At 33.1% G+C, this 21,352-nt stretch overlaps 5 protein-coding genes across 5 annotated transcripts; 1 reads left to right on the top strand and 4 right to left on the bottom strand.

The window, feature by feature from the left end:
* Positions 1 to 305: 305 nt before the first annotated feature.
* Positions 306 to 3,141, bottom strand: LOC120258468 (E3 ubiquitin ligase BIG BROTHER-related-like). Its single transcript, XM_039265889.1, has 8 exons — positions 2,956 to 3,141; positions 2,677 to 2,868; positions 2,378 to 2,591; positions 2,249 to 2,292; positions 1,500 to 1,541; positions 1,300 to 1,415; positions 1,111 to 1,219; positions 306 to 606 (listed from the first exon to the last, which is right to left on the bottom strand). The coding sequence occupies exons 1-8, from the start codon at positions 3,139 to 3,141 to the stop codon at positions 568 to 570; spliced, it is 942 nt and encodes a 313-aa protein (XP_039121823.1). The 3' UTR covers positions 306 to 567.
* A 1,656-nt stretch (positions 3,142 to 4,797) lies between these two features.
* Positions 4,798 to 6,525, top strand: LOC120258465 (type III polyketide synthase B). Its single transcript, XM_039265887.1, has 2 exons — positions 4,798 to 5,034; positions 5,396 to 6,525. Exons 1-2 carry the CDS (start codon positions 4,890 to 4,892, stop codon positions 6,385 to 6,387), a joined length of 1,137 nt encoding a protein of 378 aa, XP_039121821.1. The 5' UTR covers positions 4,798 to 4,889; the 3' UTR covers positions 6,388 to 6,525.
* Positions 6,526 to 6,811: 286 nt separating this feature from the next.
* LOC120259031 (transcription initiation factor IIB) lies at positions 6,812 to 11,459 on the bottom strand. Its single transcript, XM_039266557.1, has 7 exons — positions 10,980 to 11,459; positions 10,054 to 10,078; positions 8,707 to 8,836; positions 8,490 to 8,620; positions 8,213 to 8,301; positions 7,438 to 7,514; positions 6,812 to 7,361 (listed from the first exon to the last, which is right to left on the bottom strand). Exons 1-7 carry the CDS (start codon positions 11,336 to 11,338, stop codon positions 7,228 to 7,230), a joined length of 945 nt encoding a protein of 314 aa, XP_039122491.1. The 5' UTR covers positions 11,339 to 11,459; the 3' UTR covers positions 6,812 to 7,227.
* A 1,919-nt stretch (positions 11,460 to 13,378) lies between these two features.
* Positions 13,379 to 14,016, bottom strand: LOC120258267 (putative invertase inhibitor). The gene has a single exon (XM_039265622.1). It carries the CDS (start codon positions 14,014 to 14,016, stop codon positions 13,471 to 13,473), a length of 546 nt encoding a protein of 181 aa, XP_039121556.1. The 3' UTR covers positions 13,379 to 13,470.
* A 2,760-nt stretch (positions 14,017 to 16,776) lies between these two features.
* LOC120257839 (ER lumen protein-retaining receptor erd-2.2-like) lies at positions 16,777 to 21,333 on the bottom strand. Its single transcript, XM_039265120.1, has 6 exons — positions 20,983 to 21,333; positions 19,962 to 20,161; positions 18,008 to 18,148; positions 17,846 to 17,926; positions 17,133 to 17,257; positions 16,777 to 17,033 (listed from the first exon to the last, which is right to left on the bottom strand). Exons 1-6 carry the CDS (start codon positions 21,212 to 21,214, stop codon positions 16,985 to 16,987), a joined length of 828 nt encoding a protein of 275 aa, XP_039121054.1. The 5' UTR covers positions 21,215 to 21,333; the 3' UTR covers positions 16,777 to 16,984.
* Positions 21,334 to 21,352: the final 19 nt, after the last annotated feature.

Genomic DNA, 21,352 nt, shown 5'->3' with positions numbered 1-21,352 from the left:
AAATACTGCTAAATCAATTCTCAGTTTTTTAAAAGACAAAAAATAAAATGAAATAAAATGCCAAGTCCTTTTTTAAAGAGGGATATTTAATGTTTTTTTATTTTTATAATTTTCAGTAGGTGTTTTTTTTTTTAATCCAGTTGTGTCATGTGTGACAATCAAATTTATCAACGTTGTAGGTGGCAATGCCCTTAAAATTAAAACATGATAAAAAACCATATTTGCAGAAGTAACAAAAACTGCTGCGTCTAAAAAATAAGCAAATAATGCGCACCAAACCTCATGGTTTACAGAGAGATCACAAGAGAATAGGTTATACTCAAACAATAAGTTACTGGTAACAGTAACATGAATGAGGAATTTATAAATACAAAGCAACTGTCACCTAAAATGAACTTTTACAGTTATAACACAGTTGAGCTTATGCCATGTATTTATCTTTATCCTATGGACAAAATAAAAAAATTTTAAAAAAAACACTATTACTGATTTATATACTATAGAGACAAAAAAGGACACAATTCTCCCTGAACCAAGCATCTCAGAAGTTAAACTTGCTGCCCATTTCTATGGCAAATTGACTTCTGCATTGCAAATAGGGCACACCTGCACCACGAGAATTATAAGATCTTAGATTCAGGTAAAGAGTACAACATCTACTAAATTAATTTTTCAGTCAACTATAAATATTGCAAGAACCACATAAATGGGGTTTGTTTATCTCAATTTAGAGGACAACCGAATAGGCCATGCAGCATTAAATTGCATATAAAATGCATACATACCCATGATGGAGTAATAATGTGTTTGAACTATAAATGCAGTATAACTCTTGGCTCTTACCAAGTGATGTTCCTACCATACTAATCTTATATGCCACGCTGCCAAGACAAATGATCTATATGTATATATACAAACAATAAGGATAATGGATTATAGGAACTATAATGGTAAGAGGCAAATCTTCTCACTGATTAATTAGTCTGTTGGAAAATATCTTTCCAAAATTGGGATATGAAAGACCACATTTCTCAGGTAAAAACAACAAATCACTAGAAATTCCAGTTATGAAGGGGAAAAAAGATGAATCACTGATGACAAAAAAGATACCTTGTTTGTCAGCAGCCACTTACGAATACAATCACGGTGATATAAATGCTCACATGATAATGAAACCAAGGAATCGCCATCCTCAAAATTCAACAGGCAAATAACACATCTGAAATAAAATTTAGCAGGGAGTCAACATAACAATCCAAACAAAAAGGATTGCTTAAAATCAAAGGAATGTGCACTCACTGGTCAGTTGAGCCATTTTCTGCAGACTTGTAACTGATTGAAGGCAAAGATAAAATTTTGTTCTTAGAAAGACCTTTGTTCACACTTCCAACCATCTCACACAATTCACTGAGCTCCTGAAATTATATAACAAGTTTCTATAAACTTAATGCAGCAAAGGTTAGAAAAATCAAAAAGACATTTAAATAGAACTAGTTTACCTCATATGATGGGTTATTAAAATCAGGATATTGCCGATTGCCCTGAAATATTACAATAAACAAAGATAAGTGCAAGCCCCTAATGTTGAGTTACTTATGATGAGCACATAAAATAGTAAGAAGTCAAGTCATCAGCCTTTCACTTCACATCATTTTGCAAGTTCATAAATTTTCATCAGGCAATTGAACATAAATCACATCCAAGCACATTTCCTCCTGGTTTCTAGATATGTCCTCTTGTCATCATTAAATGAATAAAACTGCTTAAGATAAGAAAACAAGACTGACCCACATTCTGTTGTAAAATATGGCTCAAAAAGCTCCTTGCATGACAAAGCTATCCATAAAGTATAATATATTAAGATTTTAGTCTCAGGGAATATTGCCAGAATAAAAAAAGGGAAAACTTGCAACTAAAAACACAGAGGAGATGAACACAGTCATAAATACTTACACAATCATCCAATGAGACACCACTAATTTCAACCATAGAACTCAGAGTTCAAATATATAGTCTTGTGAGAGAAAGTGCCATTAAATTTAAACAAGCTATGCAATGGAAATTAACTCAGACAAAGGCAAAAAACAGCAAAAGGAAAGCTAAATATGAGCAGAGAAAAAAAACATATAGCAACAGAAGAGCATACTAATGGGCTGAAAAAAATAAAGAATATCCTAAAGCAAACTATAATTTCCATATTCTTGATATGATGATATCCTAGTGATAGAAACTAACTGAAGTGAACTACCTGAAAATTTAAGTTGGGTTGAATCATTTGACTCATTGTTCTCCCTGAAAATAAACCAAAGATATATCAGCAATCAATCAAAGAAAATTATCAATTAATAGCAGGAGTTTAAAAATAACTTCTCCTCACATTCATCCAATCTGGAGGAACTCATAAGCTGCAAGGCCGCCTGCATCACTTCGGCTTCAAAAAGATCCAAAGCATGCCCCAAACCCCCACCAAGCTGTTCCGGATGGGCATCAAGCTCTTCTGTGGAAACCCCACCCTCCTCCTGACCACCTTCACCAGAAGGCTGCTCATCCTCAAACTCACCATCATTCCTCAGCATCATCAACACCCTCTCCTGCACCACCCGGAATTCAAAATCAAGAAATCCAGCAAAAAGAAGAACCAATCTAACAACAAGTATAAAATCGAAGAAATCACACCCGTTGTTGAAGCATGCAGGCGAGGGCATAGTCTTCGTCGATTTGGCTGAGTCTGGAGGAAGAGGTATCTGAGGACTCCGGCAGCGGCGGCGAGGATTCAGCACCGCCGGTAATCGAAGAAGAAGAAGAAAGGCCATCGTTTTCATCACCTGGCCCAGGTTCAGTGCTTATCTCGGCGCTCCTCGAGTTCTCCTGCACCACCCGAAGTTCAAAATCAAGAAATCCAGCAAAAAATGAAGAATCAATCTAAGAACAAGTGTAGAATCGAAGAAATCGCACCAGTTCATGAAGCATGCAAGCGAATTCGAAGTCGGCGTCGATTTGGCTGAGTGTGGAGGATGGGTTGGCTGAGGACGGCGATGGTGGCGGCCCCGTCAAGGATTCATCACCGGCGGTAGTCGAAGAAGAAGTAGAGTTAGGGTTTTCATCTCCTGGCCTGAGGTCCGTGTTCCTCGAGTTCTCCATCGAGAGAGACGAGCATCGAGAGCTTCGAGGGAAGTAACCAGGGTTTATATACTGACTTTTCGGATCTTCGAGTTGGACCCGATTTGGATTTCTTTATCGTTTGGTGTCTTATCGGATCCTAATCGAAGAAGAAGTGTTAACCCGTTTCTATTCAAACCTATGGCTTGATCAGAATTTATTAAAATAAATATAATGAAATAACTTTATATTCAAACAAAGTTATTGTGTTGATTTATAATTTTTATTTATTTAGGATTTCTAGTTATATAACTAGACTAGCATTTCTAGTATGCCATCCATTTGAAATATATATATATATATATATATATATGAGGGTGTGTCATGATTCATAGATTTTAAATCTACCAACATTCTTTAAATGTTTGACTTAAATCCAACAGATTTGATTTTGAAATTTATAAAAATCAAATAATCAACTAATCAACCCATTTACATTTATCTCTCTCTATGATTGTACTGTTTTTAACTACAGATGGATGTTCTACGAATGTTGGCAGTTGATATATATACAAGAGGAAATTTGAAAAAAAGATAAAAAAGGTATAAATTTTATGAGTTATATTATATTTTAAAAACTTTAAATATATTATTCCATGTTATAAGTTCCATGGGGGGCAACTAAAGATATGATAGATATATTATAAATCTCTAATTAAAGAAACTTAATAATTTATTTTTTAAAAAAAATAGATAAACTATAATTAAAAAGGGAGAGAGACTTACTAAATTTTAATATCCAAAAACAAGTACACATAACTATTAATTTGAATGTCATAAATTTAAAGCCTTTAAATATATTATAATTACCTCGAGTTATACGTTCCGTGGGACAACTAATTAAAGATATAACTATCATAAGTCTCCAACCGGTATAATTAATATTAATCATTTTTTAATCTCTAAAACCAGATACAAATCATTATTAATTCGAATATATCACCATATTGTGGCAAAGATCAATAGTAATATATAGAAAAGGCAAATGCAATATAAGGCAGTCAACCATTAAATAGTGGTATGACAAAAGAATATAAAAGGAAGGACAAAAGTTCAAATTTTTCATCGGTAGTATTATTTTTATATTATTTATATACTGTTTATGGACTGAGTGTGGAGAGATTTTTTAGAAAGTTTATAAATCATTATAATTGGTGTATTTTTGTATATGACCGTATATGTTTGTCTCTTTGACAATCTCTTAAATGAGGCATTTGTTTTTTATTAGTAAAAAAAAAAATCACAAGAGCAGCTTGTGTACTTTGTTAAAAATAAATAATTAATAATTAAAATTATATAATTATGTTAATTTGACCCACGTCTATTGCCAAAAATGGATATTTTTATTATTTGTTTTTAACCGATGCCTTATAGTAAAAATTAGCAAGAATCTCAAAATTAAAGTGTTCTCGCTCCCATCTTGAACACTGTTCCTAATTCTCAACAACCCCATGCATGCATGAACAATTTGCTCTTCAACTAAAAACCAAACTCTCAACTGAATGCAATATGAAGCACAAAGACTTGATCATTTACATGCTAACCATCTTTTCATGCATGCCTTTTGTTAAGCTCTAAACCCAACTATATATATATATATATAAGTGATCAAGCATATATTCATCTCCATTGACAACCACATCTTCAATTCATCTGGTTCTTTTCAGAGGGTCATCAAGTAATATAGAAAATGGGGAGCATTAATGAAGAAGGAAAGGCCATGAAGAAGTATGAAAGCCATGGAAAAGCTCATATTTCTGGCTCTTGGCAAAGCTTTTCCAAGTCAACTAGTGATTCAAGAATCTCTTGTGGATGGCTACTTCAAGAACACCAACTGCAATGATCCTGAACTCAAGCAGAAGCTCACTCGCCTCTGTAAATTTTTATTTTTATCATATATATATATATATATTCCTTTTTATTTTTTTACGTCTAAGATACAAAATTATTAATTACTACGAAATATATAAGGGTAGAAATAGAAGTAATTATAACATGAATTCTTGCAAATTAAGAAGAAGCTTTAATTTTCCAACAATAGGTCATATTTAATGATCAAAATATAATATTTTCCTAACCAAAATAATAATCCAAATAATCCATAAATAAACATCTTATAATATGTATAACAAGCAATATCATATACATTTTCAAAACCATATGTATATAATAAATGAATAATAATTTAAAAAAACTCATCATGATCATCATCATTTTGCATGTGATTTTCATGCAGGCAAAACAACAACAGTGAAAAAAACAAGATACGTAGTAATGAACGAAGAGATCCTGAAGCAATACCCAGAGCTCGCCGGCGACGGCGTTCCGACGATCAAACAGCGCCTCGAGATAAGCAACAAAGCGGTGACCCAAATGGCCATCGACGCCTCCAACGCCTGCATCCTCAAATGGGGCCGCCCCACCTCCGCCATCACCCACTTAGTCTACGTCTCCTCCAGCGAAGCTCGCTTCCCCGGCGGCGACCTCCACCTCGCCCAAGCCCTTTCACTCAGCCCCGACGTCCGCCGCACATCCCTCTACTTCATGGGTTGCTCCGGCGGCGTCGCCGGCCTCCGTGCTGCCAAAGATATAGCTGAAAACAACCCCGGAAGCCGGGTCTTACTCGCCACTTCAGAAACAACGGTGGTTGGTTACCGGCCACCGAGTCATGACCGGCCTTATGACCTCGTCGGCGTGGCATTATTTGGGGACGGCGCCGGCGCTGTTATAGTAGGCTCAGACCCGGTTGTTGGTTTGGAAACACCATTGTTTGAGTTGCTTGGAACGAGGCAATGCTTCTTGCCAGGAACGGAGAAGATGATTGATGGGAGGTTGACTGAGAATGGGATAAACTTCAAATTAGGAAGAGAGTTGCCTCAAATCATAGAGGATAATTTGGAGGAATTTTGTGAGAAGTTGGTGAGAGGAATTGATCATGAGGATAAGGTGAAGTATGAGGAGATGTTTTGGGCTGTGCATCCAGGAGGGCCGGCGATATTGGATAAGGTGGAGAAGAGATTGGGGTTGTCGCCGGAGAAGTTGGCGGCGAGCCGGAGAGCGTTGAGAGATTATGGGAATGCTAGTAGTAACACAATTGTGTATGTTTTGGAGTATATGGTGGAAGAGAGTAAGAAGAAGAAGAAGAAGGAAGGGGAGTTGGGTTTTATGTTGGCTTTTGGACCAGGAGTTACTTTTGAAGGAATACTTGCAAGGAATTTGGTGGGATGATGATGTGATGATTTGGAAATGGTCTGAATGAGAGTGGTTAGTAGTTAGTAGATATGTAAGGAGTCAAGTGGAGTGTACTGAGGAGAATAAATTAAATTGGAATTTTTATAAAATTATGTTTGTTTGAGTGATTTAAAAGTTTGTTAAGTTTAATTATGCTCGTGTTGGGGGAAGAATCGGTTATTAAATATCAAGCATTAAGTATTTTATTTTATTTTTTAAAATCTAATGGATAGTGATTTTTTTTCCCCTTTTTTTAAATGTTTTTATATTTATCATTTTAAAATCAAAACTAAGACTAATCCTGAACATTTTTTAACTTTCCTTTATTTGTAAGTGTAAATAAAAAGGCTTAATCCACTTCCTTTAATAGCTCTGTAAACAACTAGCATTTTCACAGACAAAGAGAGGCTGCATGCTGGAATTAACATATAGAAATTCAGTAAAATCAAATGAATCTCAGATTATCAATACAACTAGGGATTATAAAAAATAAAAGCTTACAACAGCAGGCTACACGAAATTTCAGAGAGCTTTACATGAAACATAGTAAGGTTCAAGAATTTGAAGTTACATCAGAGGTAGACCACAAATAAGTTCGTCGAAGTCCTACAAATGGCGGGGGATTTTGTTTCCCCACATAAATTCTCAATAGAAGTTAAAAAAGCAAATCTTTTCGATGTTGCTGATGGAAGAACAGAAATGCCAAAACCATGAGAAGAATCCGACCATTGAATCATATGCTGCAAGCAAATGGGCACCAAAGTTTGGTTTTTATTTTTTTGGTGGTCGCTTCAATGTAAGCATCGCTGTGAGATTTCATTGGGCTCTTTGGGTGAATCATGGACTGCATAGGTTCTTTAAATCTTCCTCCTTGGCAAAGAAAGATGGAATGAGCCTCGAGGCGTAGGGGTACAAATCTTTGTAAGAATTCTTGATCGTGCCTTCGGCCACTCCAGTAGCCACAGATATGTCTGCAAAAACCCAATTCTAAAATACAAGTTGTGGAAGCTGCAAATCAGATTCCAAAGATTATGTTAAACCCGAAACCTCTAAGAGGCTTCTTCTCCTCAGATAGCTGAGTTATCATATAGATGACAGCAGCAGCAATAGAGATCGGGCTCCTCCTGTGAAAATGAAAGCAAGAATTTCTTGCACACTGATGAAAAAATTTGTACTGAAGCATTTCGACGAATACAAATTTACTTGAGCATTTCAGGGTTGAGATATAGAACAGGAGAACATGATTTTATACACAGCAAGGAATATTTGGCAACTGATTTGGTACTAATATTGCTTCCTTACTGATCATGCACACAACAAAGGGGAGTTTAAAAGTTGGTGTGCAAACTGGTGGCAGAAGCTTCAAGCATCAAACAATAGTGCTTCAATAAGAAGTACAGAATTTAAATACTCGAGACTTCATTTAGCCCAATTTTCCATTTCATATGGATTTTGTAACATACTACTATTTGCCACGCAAGCAAAATTACACAAGAGAGAACATAAGCATGTTGCACCTGGCCTTAGTAAAAGTGTTTCCTAGACATACTACTATTTGCAATATCATGTGAGTAAAATCACCAAGGAGAGAACGTAAATGGGTAATGTGAACTATCTCCCAAGTCCAACATATACGTGGGATGACTATAATATCCCCAGTGATGGTGGATGATAAAGCTTTGCATCAGTCAAATGGAAGAATTAGAGTAAGTCTATAAAACGTTACTAACATTAAAAAAAGGAATTGCTCAGTCGATATTATAGATGAACAGACTATAATGTGATTGTCTAGCACAGCTGCTAAAGCAATCCAACTGAGTACCTTATATCAAGCTCTTCTGATTTCTGAACAGCTTCTTGAGCAGCCTTGATTGCTTGATTGTTCATGCCAAGATGAGAGCAGAAACGCCTCTGCATGTTGATGATGAGAAAAAAATAAAAAGCAAGAACCAAATTATAACTACTTATTTGAATATATTCAATAAAAGAGACACAATATTGTATAGATTAACTAATGACACCAAGCCAAGAAAAGGCTGAAAAGTAACATCTAAACCAAAAGAAAAAAGAGGGGATGGTTATTGTTAGCGTGTGCTAACCAGGAAATCTCCCGCATGAATAGTACCCATCTCCATTGATTGGCCCATCTCAATTTCTAGCTGCTTTACAATAAATTCTTTAGCACGGCCAATTTCCTTCTTCGTAGCTCCATTCGCAACAGAACAAATTTCTGATTTAAGATAAGAAAAGAAATTTGAGTACAGCAATAAAAATTACAGCGAAAAAACGCATGAATATGACATAAGCATTGCATACCTTTTACTGTGCGAGGTTTGTCCTCTTGTCGACAAGCAATATAGAGGCATGCAGCTAAGATTGCATCTTGATTTCTTCCTTTAATGGACTTCAGATCCTCCACTTTTTTGTAAATCTCATTAGCACGATCCTAAAAAGAGTAGGCCAAGTCTATCAGTTAGAAAATGAAAATAGAAACACAAAACCGCACATAAATTTTTTGAAGATTGTTATATTAAAGAGTATGGTAAGTTGAGCGTTAGCTACACTACATTTTACAGATACAGGTGCCATCAAAAACTAACAAAAAGAAATATCAAACAGGGAAGGTATATACTGGCATAAGGGTTTTGCATTTTTGACAAACTCGCAAAGAAAATAAGAGTCCAAAACACAAGCAGAAGTTGTAAAAGAGTACCATAGATCCAGAAAATGTTCATAAATGATAATGATATATTACATGTAAATTAGTTATCAAAATTCAATGGTAAAATGCACAGGTAAATCACAATAAACGCTCTATATAGCACATTAAAGTTGTAAATCAATAATTGACATGTAAAAGAGACCAGGTGATACATGCTTCTTTTAAAGTTTGATTTATTCCCTCAACAGGCCAAAAAGAAATAAATAATAAGAGAAAGTTTACTGTCTCCAACAACAGCAGGAACAATATATGAGCTATGCTTAGGCACTATTGATTCCTAAAGTGTCATGTACTAATATAGGCTGCTGCCATAACAAAAATAAAAGGTGATCATACTTCAGGCACAAAATTTGTCTCAGATTGATCATTTGACTACACGAATCAATATTATCAACATACATCACAAGAAACTTAGATAAATAATTTATAAAAAAAGCCCCAAGTGCTATAGCATTATGTAGTTCTGTGATTCAATAGGAAGTAGTTGCTTGTTTCTTTCATTCTTAAATTGTCAACTTGAATTTAAGTAGGGTATTTGACAATGGAACTTTCTTGATGTCACTTTCTGAGGAATGGGTCAATAAACAGCACTTGGGACATTGCAACAATTATCAAGTCCCTAATTACATTCTGCAAATAAGTTGTGTGTGATCAAACAGTTGCATATGCAAAAAACAAAGATTAAATAAAGGCACCACAAAAGTTACTACTTAATCCATGCCAAGAGAGTCCATAAATTGTTAGCAACTTAATGATAAGCAAAGAAAAGGTTCAAATGATCATAACCAATCTGAAAATATAGCTAAAATACTGAAAGACAACAATTAAAGAATATCACAGAAATACTGCCACCTGAAACATTCTCAACCAATCTCAAATAGCACATTTCCAAGAAAACAAAAAGCTGCAAAAGAATGTTAAATTCTATGCAAGTATGTTACCTTAATAGTAGCAACGAGGCCCAACCTACAAGAAAAATGAATACTAGATTAGCAACAGCTTTAACAAACTGTAAATGACAAAAACCAACAAAATAAAGAAATACATATATAATTTTCTCCAAAACATTAGAATGTTATCACCCTTAACAAACATAGAAAATGACTCAAGACTCTTTTCAAATTGATTGTCCTTTCATAACATTAACCCACCACCAATCAGTTATCCTAACATGAAAGCAAACTAAAGCTCTAGGATTTGATACAAAATTGTTAGAATCTTATAGTTCGACAAAACTGCCAATTGAACTAGCAGCAGTAAAAGAAGATAACATGGTTATTCATTCCAATTAGCAGAATCAAAGAATAGGCCTGAGAAATGTACAAGTATAACACACAAATCCGAGTAATCATAGCCTCATCTAACAATGCAACCATAAAGAAAGAGAACATTGAGATCTAAAATCCTCTCCAACACGATTATGCATACACCAAACACCAAAGCTTAAGTAATTATCTCCAAAGCATCACTGATGTCCTTAGACCTTTCTCTAAATCATTCCGTTCCCCAATCCCTTAAAAAACATAATTTTTTTCCACAAGTCACAGGTTAAATTCAATAACCAAATCAAGTAGCAAGAACAATACTCAAGACAGAGTAGTTGCAAACTTAAGATCCAACCCCAAAACTCCTCCATAGCCAAAAACTGAGAGGAATCAACATGCATATAATTGCCATAAATCCTCACAACCACCAAATTTCAAGCAATTATTTTTATTATTTTGAAATCTCTATTTCATCAAACAAGAAAAATTAACATCGATCTCGCCATCGATCGGTCAATCCATGACCACCAGGGTAAAGTTTCATGATCACAAACCCATCAAAATCGCAAATACTAACAAATCAAAAAGAGGAAAAAGAATACCTATCGGCCATAGTGGCGATGGTGCGGAAAGCGAGGATGAGAGAACGGTCAGGATTGGAGCTGCGGCTCTGCCAACGGCCAAGGGAGGATGAGGGCAGGGAATCGGAGTTAGTGCCGGAGGGACGCGAGATGACAACAGTGGAGAGGCCACCATCGGCGAGGAGAGGGTTGGAGGGACCACCGACACGGACGGGGTCGTTGTCAGCGGATTCGTTGGCAAAGGTTCTCCACTCGGAGGTCTCATCAATCGAGTGAGCCTCAAGCACAAGGCCGCACTCGGAGCACACCGTGTCTCCGGCCGAGTGGTCGAAGACGACCTCCGTGCTCCGCTTGCAGTCCGGGCAGAAGGAATCCGACATCGTTGCTCTTCTCCGCTTCCCTTCTCTTCTCTTCTCCTTCGCGCAGCTTCGGCTTCGAGATCGGCTTCGTCTTCTCTTCTCCTTCTCTTGTGTTGTTCGCCTCGCTGTTCCTCGTTTGCTGTTTGGGGTTTCCGAGTTTTTTTGTCTATATATAGAGTTTTTCTTGCACTTAACCCCTTGTTTTATTTATGTTTGTATTTAAGACTTTTTATATGGACCTATTTGAATTCAAACCAAACTAAAATTCAATTGTTATCTAAATATATCAAATAATGTTCAATATTAATTGGGATAACTTTGTAAGTATGGATAACTTTGTAAGTGATATATATATATACTTATTTATTTAATTTTAGTAAAATACTAAATTCAATTTTTATTGTTGTGTTTTTTGGGACTTGGGAGTACAATAAATTGGAATAAATCCGGAGAGGAGTTTAAAGACTTGAATTTATTTAATTTGGATAGAAAATTTTTATTATGTTTTTTCGTTTTAATTGAAGTGCTTCATAAAAAAAAAATTATTATGAGTTCAACTTGTTATAAACAAAGATATACTTTTGGGATTAAAAATATAGTTTGTTTTAATTTATAACTAATGTCTAATAATAATTAATATTTTTATTTTTTTTAATTATTTAGGTAATTAATAACTAATGGAATAGAAGCAATTATTTATTTTTCATTTGTCTAAAAAAAAGGAAATTATATAATTAGTTCAGCAAGGTGCACGTCATCCTTTAGTTACTATAGTTTTATTGGTCTATGCTCTTGAAATTGACTTGTGATGAGGCTGTTATAACTTATAACTCCTTTTGAATGTTAATAATAATCCAATGGATTCATTTCATGGTCACTATCACAAAATTGAGAGGTGGCAAACTTATAACCATGTGTTAAGAACCAAGTACAAGAAAATATAGTGAGAAAGAAAAAAAAAAAACCTAAAGTAAAAAGACCAATATTCTCATGTGTATATATACATATATATAGATATTAGGTTTAGGTGTTTAGTTTATATAATTATGTGTATGTTGGTATGCCAAATTTCGATTCTGAAGTAGTTATTATAAAACTGTACGTGCACATGGGATCAGCCAATCAACCCTTTTAGAATATGAGTTTTAGAGAACCAGACAACTATTATATGCATCGGTTGTGATAAGAATGGTTTCTTTTATAAATTTTTATTTTTTAACTTGTACATAAATTTTATTATTTTTTTTATTTGTTTGATTTATTACTATAAATTTTCAAGAAAAACTTATTTGAATTTTAATACATAAATGGTCAACTTTCAATCTCCTCTTAAATTTCATGATACAACAAAGATCACAAACCCTGATTTTATTTTGCACAATAAACATGATTGATTCCCCATTTTTACTAAAACAAGTTTTTTTTTTCAAAAAAATTTGAACTACAGCAAAAATTAAGTCAAATGACAAAAATAGTAGTAATAATTTTAAAAATATGAATTCACATACTCAATATATATATATATATATATATATAGTTTTTATGAGTTTCTATATTAGACAAAGAGAGAGAAACTTAACTACAGGATAAAGAGTAAATGGAATGTCTCTCTGGCCACAAATATGACATTCAATACATTCCCAAAACCCAATCAAAACATTGCATCAACATGCTTATTTTAGGAGAAGATTACTAAAATCTCCATCTTTATTCTCATTCATATCATGTACTAATTTTTCAGACTTTTTTTTAAAAAATTTTACCCGTTTTAATACCATTTTAATATTTTAATAATACACTAAAAAAATGAGGGGATAAAATAAGAATAATTTTATAATTTTAATTTAATTTAAATTTAAAATAAAATTTATTCCAAATCAAAGACATACTAAATTTTTGATAAATATATAAAACAACAACAAACTCTACAAGTATCTTTATACACATTAAGGTATTATTAACTCTATCGCTATTCAGGCTTATGAGTTATAGCTTGTACATTTTTATATTAAAGAAATTAAAATTAAAACACTCCCAAGAATTGAATTAAAAAGTTATTAAAAAGGAAAATGCTACTTCTCTCTGATTTTATTGCTGATTGATGAACATGAACATGAACATGAACATCAACAAACCAAAAAGTTTCATAATAATCAACCGAGAGAAGAAGTAATGGCAAGTGCCATTGCAGAAAGGTCTAAAGCATCCTTGTCTTCTTGAGCCACCAATGAGTTAACACCCTTCTCTGAGAATGAATCCTCACAAGTCCCAGGTTCAGTCAAAGCAGCACTCAAATAAGTCACAGCATCAGCATACCTACCACCCTCAAGAGCATCCATTGAAAATTTCAAGTTATCCATCATCTCTGAGTAAACATCTGCACAAGTTTTCAAGATGGACTTTATGGCTTGATCTTTTGCATGATGAAGCATAACTTCAATCTTGGCCTTTGTTGATGTAGCGTTGGTGGAGGTGAGTTCTGTGGAGATTATGGCAAGACCTTTTGTGTCTGCTGAATGACTTTTAGGATTTGATTCTAAGGCAGTCAGGCAGAAGTCATAGTTGACGTTTGGGCTGGTTTTGGTGGCGGTCATGCATGTGCTTTCAATGGATGCATGGGAAATATTGAAGGAGGAGATGGAGGTTGTGATGATGATGAGGATGAGGAGAGAGATGGAGGGTGAGAGATGATGATTCATTGTTAATGTTAATGGTGGTGTTGTTTGATGAGAGCTAGGAATGGATGGATTATATGAAGGAATAGAGATGAGAATTTATGGAAATAGAGAGTATTAAATAATTGTTTTGAATTAATTATTATGCGTTGAATTGAAGATGTTCAAAGGGTAGGATTTAAAGCGCATGACGCTTGATTCTTAATGACTTTGTGACACGTGTTTCAAAGATGATAGCAATTGGTTAATATCGTTTAGCGAAAATTTCCAATTTTTTAAAATAAAATTTACATGTTTTTTTTTTATAAAATTAAACAATATCTATACCGCTATACATACTATTAAATAAATAATAGATGTATAAATTGGTCTGAGAGTGATTCAAGAATAATTTTAATATTTTTATTTATATTAAATATGGTATAAATAATTGAAAATTTAAATGTATAATAGGCATTGATTTCATCATGGTCATTAATTCAGTTTTATTAGATTTTTAATAGGATGTTTTAATAGAAACGAATGGTAATTTGATTTGAGAAAGTTTTAAGGATTTTTTTTTTGTGCATATATTTAAAGTAGCATTGATTTTATCCTGATTATTAAATCGGTTTTATATTAAATCCTTCCTATTTTTGTCAAGTTTTTGGTTTAAAAAATATTTAATATATTAAATAGTAAAAATGCAAAAATATAGGAGAAAGAAGAAAATTAAACTCTTTTTTAAAGAATTTTACCTATTGCATTATCAAAGAGTGATTTAAGGAATAATTTTAATATTTTCATTTATATTAAATGTGGTATTAATAATTGAAAAATTTATTGCATAATAGGCATTGATTTCATCATGGTCATTAAATCAGTTTTATATTAGACATTTAATAGGATGTTCTAATGGGAACATATGGTAATTTCATTAGAGAGGTTTTAAGGAAATTTTTTATTTTTAATTTTTTGCATATATTTAAAGTGGCATTGATTTCATCCTATTAAATCGCTTTTATATTAAATCCTTCCTAATTTTTTTAAAGTTTTTGATTTAAAAAATATTTAATATATTAAATAGGAAAAATGCAAAAAATATAGGAGAAATAAGAATTTTAAACTTTTTTTTTTTAAAAAAAAATTTCCTATTGTATTATGAACATATAAAATTTAATGGAATTTATTTTATCATGGCTATTAAGCCAGTTTTATATTAAATATTTAATAAGATCTACTTAAGGAAACGGACCTTTGAAAATTGAAAAATTTTTGTTAAATTTATTTGGAATTATTTATTTAGAAAAGAATAAATCACATTTATTTAGTATTGCATAAAATATGAAAAGTAAAAAAAAATATTGTGTTATTAATACAAAAAATTTAATTAAATGAATAAAAAAAAATAGTGACATTTATTTGGTATTACACTAAATTACAACATAGGCTTTATTTTTTATAAAATTATCTATAGTTTCATATTTATTAAATGATATAGATTGGGTTTATGGGAAAATTAATAGACAATTGTAAAAAAAGATGAAAAATCTAAAATAAAAGAAATTAAATGATGGTGTTGCCCATATTCTAATGAAGATGAATAACAAATTTTTTTTTTTTTGGGTATAGAATAGTTTTTCACATAAGTGCCTATAATGTTACTATTTAGTTTATCATAGTTTTGTTAATTTTTTTTAATTCGATCGTTCAACCATTTGTCGTTTAGTTGTGTGTGTGTGTGTTTTTTTTTACAAATATAATAATTGTCTAAAATATTTTTATTTGGATTAATTTAGAGGTAGTAAAAAAAACCAAATTAGTGTTCTGCCAAAAGGTTTTTAAATCTATTTTTTTTCAAATTATCTATGTCTAATACATATGATATATAATCTGCTCACAGAGTGTTTCAAGAAGAAATTTAAATTTTTTTTATTATATTTAAGTTTTATTTATATTACTGATGATATTAATATTTTAAATTTTAATTGCACTTATTTATTTATACAAAACTCCCATGCAATGTATAGAATGCCTAGTATATATTAAACTAAGAGCAAAAAAGCAAAAGAGGATGGAGGAGAAATAAAATTTAAATATTTGGATTATTATCCAATTATCTGTTTGTATAATCTGCTTCTAAAGAGTTTCAGTAATAAACGTGTTTCTTAAATCCTTTCAAATATTTTTTATATTAAATATGATATTATTAATAAAATAGATTTAATGAAATTTATTTGGTATAATATGTTCAGAAAGAGTTTCAAAAATGAAGATCTTTCTTAAATCTTTTTTAATTTTTTTTTGCATTAAGTGTTGTACTATTAATAAAAAGGATTTAATGGTATTTATTTAGTATAATATGTTCCCAAAGAGTTTCAAAAATGAAAATCTTTCTTAAATAATTATATATGATATGCTACATATTTAGATATATATATATAAAAATGATTTCATGTATATTCTATTCATTATTAAAGGACAATAAATGACTAGTTATTAAAATTCAAAATCACTATTCTTTAACAATGTAGAGATAAATTCTAATTTAATTCCTATAAAATTTACAGGCTCACTCTCAAGAAATATTGTTTTCCATTACTTCAAGCAAACCAAGGCCAATCCTTATCTTTGTTGCTATTATTATTAAAATGAAAAAAATCATTTTTGTATTTCTTTACTTCACTATAAATAATAAATTTTATCAAAATTTATTGCAAAACCTCGGACGCAAAATAAAGGAATTTTGCCAGTGAGAAGCAGGGAGAACAGAGATGATAAATCCTTGGCTTTGAGAAGGATAGAGGTAAGAGAAACATAAAGCATTCTCACTTATGTATCTATTATATTCAACATTAAAAGTTTAAAACTATCATATAAATATCCAAAGAGAAAAATATGGAAGAAGGTTAAAAACATAGTTCACATTAGATAACACAAAAGCTGACAGAAGGAAAACTTGGATCATGTGTTTTAAGTTATTTCATTGACAGCAGAGAGTGAAGCTTCGAATTCATACCACGCCGGAGGGAAGGCGCAACACTAGATTCCCACCAACAACACTGCAGAATCCGAAAACACGAGGAAAAGAAATCATTGTGAAGTTATATCGGAATATTTATCATTCATTTTCAACAGAAAACAAGTGATTCAAGTCTTACCTCTTGACATAATAATAGCAGAAATCAGCAAGGATGAATGTTTGTACTATTTCTGAGAGAAGAACAATAGGAGGCCACAAACCATGACCCAATGCTGTCAGCAAGCGCCCATGAGTGTCCAAGACCTAATATAAACAATGTTTACACCTTAGAAAAGCAATGATATTATGCATTGAAAGATGGATGATCTCTAATGAGAAATTAAATAACAAAAGACGAAAATTATCGCAAGTTTCTGCATTCTAAGTATAAAGCAATTTTTTTTTCATGTGCAGAGGAATCTCAATTTCAACAAAATTATAAAAATTTTTTACTTCTATGATCATTTAAAAGTCCTGGTAACAAAAATAATCCACAACCATGATAGGTTGCATATGCAGTTTCTTCAGTAAAAACAAAGCATTAGCTTTGCATAATGATGTTGATTGGACCTGAGAAATGCTGCCATACTTATGTATATTGAAGGCCCGGTGTCTCGCTAGAGATTAAATTAATAACAGATTATACTGCTTAGACAAATTAAGAAGTGACAGGATAACTATAACCAACTATATCATATAAATACATGAAAGTGAGGAAATCAGTAGATGTGTTAAGTCAACCAATTCTGTGCTTTCTGGGAAAAATCTTCAAATATAGATGATATTGCAATTAAGAAACTAATAAAGAAATATAAAATAATAATATCCTCAAGCTTCTTAAATAAACCAAACCTGTAGGATCCAATGAGCACAGCTCAGGAATCTTGCAATTCCCAAAGCAAACACATAGTGTGCTGTAAATGGTTCAACAATCTGTTGAAAATAAATGAACTGTTATTAGGGAAAATATTACTGAAAAAAGCAACGAATGCTCTTCAAACTTTGACAATCTACCTGTGTGTTTTGCATCAAGCGCAACTGAGGTAACACTGAAACTGCTTCCAAATAAACACAAAAGGCCCAGCAAATTCTGTTGACTATATTATGTGATGTAGATGGGTGAATCAAGATAGCTAGTACAACACAGGGTGCCACCTAAATCAAAATCGCAGTGACATAAGCATCAACCCAAAAAACCACATAAATCAAAAGGCTCATGCAAGAGCACCAAATCTCCTCTGGTACCTTTTTGCATATGCAAGTATACATAATTAAACCAAAAAAGAAAGAAAAAAAGAAGAAAAAGAAAAAGAAAAAGAGACCACTACCTGGAATATATGAAATAACAAGATATTAAAACTGAAAACTGTGAAAACCACATGGCTTTTTCCTGAAGATGTGGGGTTTATGTCTAACAACTTTCACACTTGTATCACCTAGGGGGCATCTTCAGTCTTAATCAGACAACAATAAATCATCCTTCAAAGATGAAAATAGCATGTGATAAATGATAAATCCTATCCAAACATATGACTAACCTTCCAAAGGAACCCCACCTAAACTAATATCGTAAATGCCTGACTATACATAAAAACCAGAATATGCAGCTCAAGAACTGGTTCAAAACATTAAACATCTATAAACATTCTAACTTTTCTAGTATAGAGGAAACCTTAGACTCGAGTTAATCACTATTTTATGACTCCATCAACTCATCGATTTACATCAAAACAAAAGTGAGTCAAACATCAAAATACTGGATTCCAATAAAATATCCATCATTTCAATGGGACATATATCGCACACAGGTTTACTCCACATCTCTTATTTTTCAACCATAGCTATCATTCGATTTTAATGATTATGAAATCTAAAAGCTGAGGCTGAATATTTACCATTCACTATCAAATTACCAATCTGGCCAACAGCGAGATTTGCATTTTTTTATCATCCTACCCATCTTTAATATAGACCTTACAAAGCTCAAATTGAAAACTGTCCTGAACTGATTATCTACTTAAAAAATCATCCATGAAGAGCATGGACATATTATCTCCCTAAAGTTGCTGTTTCTTGTTAGGTCAACTTGGGAATCCGATTGTCCTAAATGCAAGTTCTAGGATCTGCTCTCTCCAGATTGCTCACCATCCACTCTTTATACTCTATTTCTCCAACTCTTGATCCATTTATTTCATCTCCCAACGCTACATGCCACAAAAATACCATAACGTTATCTCCTCAAATGCCTAATTTGCTAATGGGTGCTAAGAGAAGAAAATTGGCAAGAAGGTGCATCTTCAAAGCAAACATACAAGGTAAGTTTGAACATCTAAATATTAGAAGTAAGAACATCTCAGCTTATTAAGTTCAGCAGTGGCAACCACCATCCCACCAAAATATAGTCAGATGCCAAGGAAAACTCTCTCTTATGTTAAAAAAGAGAATATGTTTGTCAGTGCACGATGAAGAAAATGCAAAGTTTTACAAAGCCTAGAGTGACCAGATATTGAAACTGACCATAATAGCTAGATAAATTAATAGACAATGTAATATAAGAAGAACAATTGCACAGTGATAGAATATTATAAGCCAGATAGGAACATTATGCTAAATGCAGTCAGGCAATATTGGAAAGGGGGGCAATGCAGGGAAAAATGTCAGTGGCAGAGCAATCTGATAAAATTGGCATACATAGAAAAGATTGGTTGTGCACTCTAGCATCAAACTGCAGCCTAATAATATTATACTTTAGCATAAAGTAAAATACCCAGAAAGTAAGATCCAACAGAGCTAAATCATTAAAAAAAAAGAAAAAAGAAAAGAAAAAAGAAAAAGACCATCGGCAACATAGGTTCATTAATAAAAAAAATAAGGATGGGTACAGTCTCCATAGTTTGTAAGGATAACTAATTTTCCAGATGTAATTAAAACTTTGTCATAGCAAAAAAGCAGAATATAAAAGCCTCACCACAAGATATATTGAAAAATTATCTTTATCCTCCATGTAACTGGATTTCAACTTAAACCGCATCATATATATAACCCAGAGTGTAGTACCAAGAGCAGCAGAATCCAGCAGCGTGTGTATATCATATTCCATTACAAAACTACAATAAAGTCTAACAGCCAAAAACAAAGCTGTCAGGTCCTGAGACTTGAGTGAGAGCCCTGCAACAGGAAAGAAAATGAAAATATTCAGAAGCAGAAGCAGTTGCAAACAAAAGTCAACAGTGAGGATACAATCTCTAAACAAAGCATATATATATATATATATATATATCAAATGACTGAATGCAAATTTGGTCGACAGCATGCTCAATTACAGGGTTCACATGACAAAAAAAATTTAAGAATAGTAGAGAAGTTTCATTAGCTTCCAATGTCCACATGGTTCAAAAGGACAGGATGCTCATATGAACAAGTAAATCTCAGTACAGTGCGGTATTATCCCATAAGCTCAAGCCAACAGTCCATAAAACGCATAAAGTCCATAATTCGCTCTGCATTTTGTCCTTGAATCACCATGATGTTATTCCGATATTCACAAATTAGAAAAAAAATGTTATACAAACCACAGCTTTAAAAAAAAAGTACACAGAAGGACTATTGTATTCTTATCAAACTATGATCATTGATCATGTTTTCAACAAGTATACCAACAAACTCAAGCAGCTCTATACAAAGTCCAGCCATTTAATCAAACCAATACCACGAAAGCGCAAAGATCACGAACTAAAATTCCCATGATCTCCGTAAATCCCACCTGAAACATTTTGCAGTCTTTCCCATCTTAAAAAACTTGAAGAATTTCCTAAAATTTCGTATTTTCCCAACGATTGAAACCAAAATCCGACAACGAACACCAGATCAACATAAATCAAACGGATCCAAGAGTAAAAATAAAATAACAGAAAACAACCAACCAAATCTACCGTTTTTTTCTGAAAAAAAAAGGAAGAATGAGAAAAGATGAGGGAAAAAAGACGAACCGGCGCAAGTCTTCTCCTTTGTGAGCTTATAGATCAGAACGGAGATGCCGAGGGCGTGGACGGCCTCGGCAGCGACAAAAAGGTTGTCATGATCACGGACAACAAGTCTCAGGAAGGCGAGAGCGGCCATACCAGCCACGACGGCGACGAAGGCCTTGACCTTGGGAGGCTGGCGGCGGAGCCAGGCCATGGCCGCCCCGACCGGACGCTTTGCACCCCTGGTGACACCCATCGGCGATCGGAACGAAGGAAGGAAGGCAAGAGAAGCACCTGGCCTTCAATCGGCGAGCTCGGAACACCTGGTTCTCGGTTGGGAGTCAGCAAACCGGAACGGGATCCAAGCGTTCGGGTGGGTTATTGTTACTTATTT

This window comes from Dioscorea cayenensis, chromosome 4 (assembly GCF_009730915.1).
Source record: "Dioscorea cayenensis subsp. rotundata cultivar TDr96_F1 chromosome 4, TDr96_F1_v2_PseudoChromosome.rev07_lg8_w22 25.fasta, whole genome shotgun sequence".
NCBI classification, from domain to species: domain Eukaryota; kingdom Viridiplantae; phylum Streptophyta; class Magnoliopsida; order Dioscoreales; family Dioscoreaceae; genus Dioscorea; species Dioscorea cayenensis.
Note: the sequence above shows the minus strand (reverse complement) of the source record. Positions and strands in the feature narration are given on the sequence as shown.

What these genes read in the sequence shown, in the direction of transcription:
- LOC120258468 (XM_039265889.1), bottom strand. Translation starts at nt 3,141, where the DNA reads ATGGAGAACTCGAGGAACACGGACCTCAGGCCAGGAGATGAAAACCCT. An exon ending in TTAATAACCCATCATATGAG is followed by an intron (nt 1,416 to 1,499) that starts GTAAACTAGTTC and finishes ATATAATTTCAG; the next exon opens with GAGCTCAGTGAATTGTGTGA. An exon ending in AGTGGCTGCTGACAAACAAG is followed by an intron (nt 607 to 1,110) that starts GTATCTTTTTTG and finishes CTCGTGGTGCAG; the next exon opens with GTGTGCCCTATTTGCAATGC.
- LOC120258465 (XM_039265887.1), top strand. Translation starts at nt 4,890, where the DNA reads ATGAAAGCCATGGAAAAGCTCATATTTCTGGCTCTTGGCAAAGCTTTT. An exon ending in GCAGAAGCTCACTCGCCTCT is followed by an intron (nt 5,035 to 5,395) that starts GTAAATTTTTAT and finishes ATTTTCATGCAG; the next exon opens with GCAAAACAACAACAGTGAAA.
- LOC120259031 (XM_039266557.1), bottom strand. Translation starts at nt 11,338, where the DNA reads ATGTCGGATTCCTTCTGCCCGGACTGCAAGCGGAGCACGGAGGTCGTC. An exon ending in ATCGCCACTATGGCCGATAG is followed by an intron (nt 10,079 to 10,979) that starts GTATTCTTTTTC and finishes TTTTTCTTGTAG; the next exon opens with GTTGGGCCTCGTTGCTACTA. An exon ending in CAAACCTCGCACAGTAAAAG is followed by an intron (nt 8,621 to 8,706) that starts GTATGCAATGCT and finishes ATCTTAAATCAG; the next exon opens with AAATTTGTTCTGTTGCGAAT.
- LOC120258267 (XM_039265622.1), bottom strand. Translation starts at nt 14,016, where the DNA reads ATGAATCATCATCTCTCACCCTCCATCTCTCTCCTCATCCTCATCATC.
- LOC120257839 (XM_039265120.1), bottom strand. Translation starts at nt 21,214, where the DNA reads ATGGGTGTCACCAGGGGTGCAAAGCGTCCGGTCGGGGCGGCCATGGCC. An exon ending in AAAGGAGAAGACTTGCGCCG is followed by an intron (nt 20,162 to 20,982) that starts GTTCGTCTTTTT and finishes TTCCTGTTGCAG; the next exon opens with GGCTCTCACTCAAGTCTCAG. An exon ending in TGCTATTATTATGTCAAGAG is followed by an intron (nt 17,034 to 17,132) that starts GTAAGACTTGAA and finishes CGGATTCTGCAG; the next exon opens with TGTTGTTGGTGGGAATCTAG.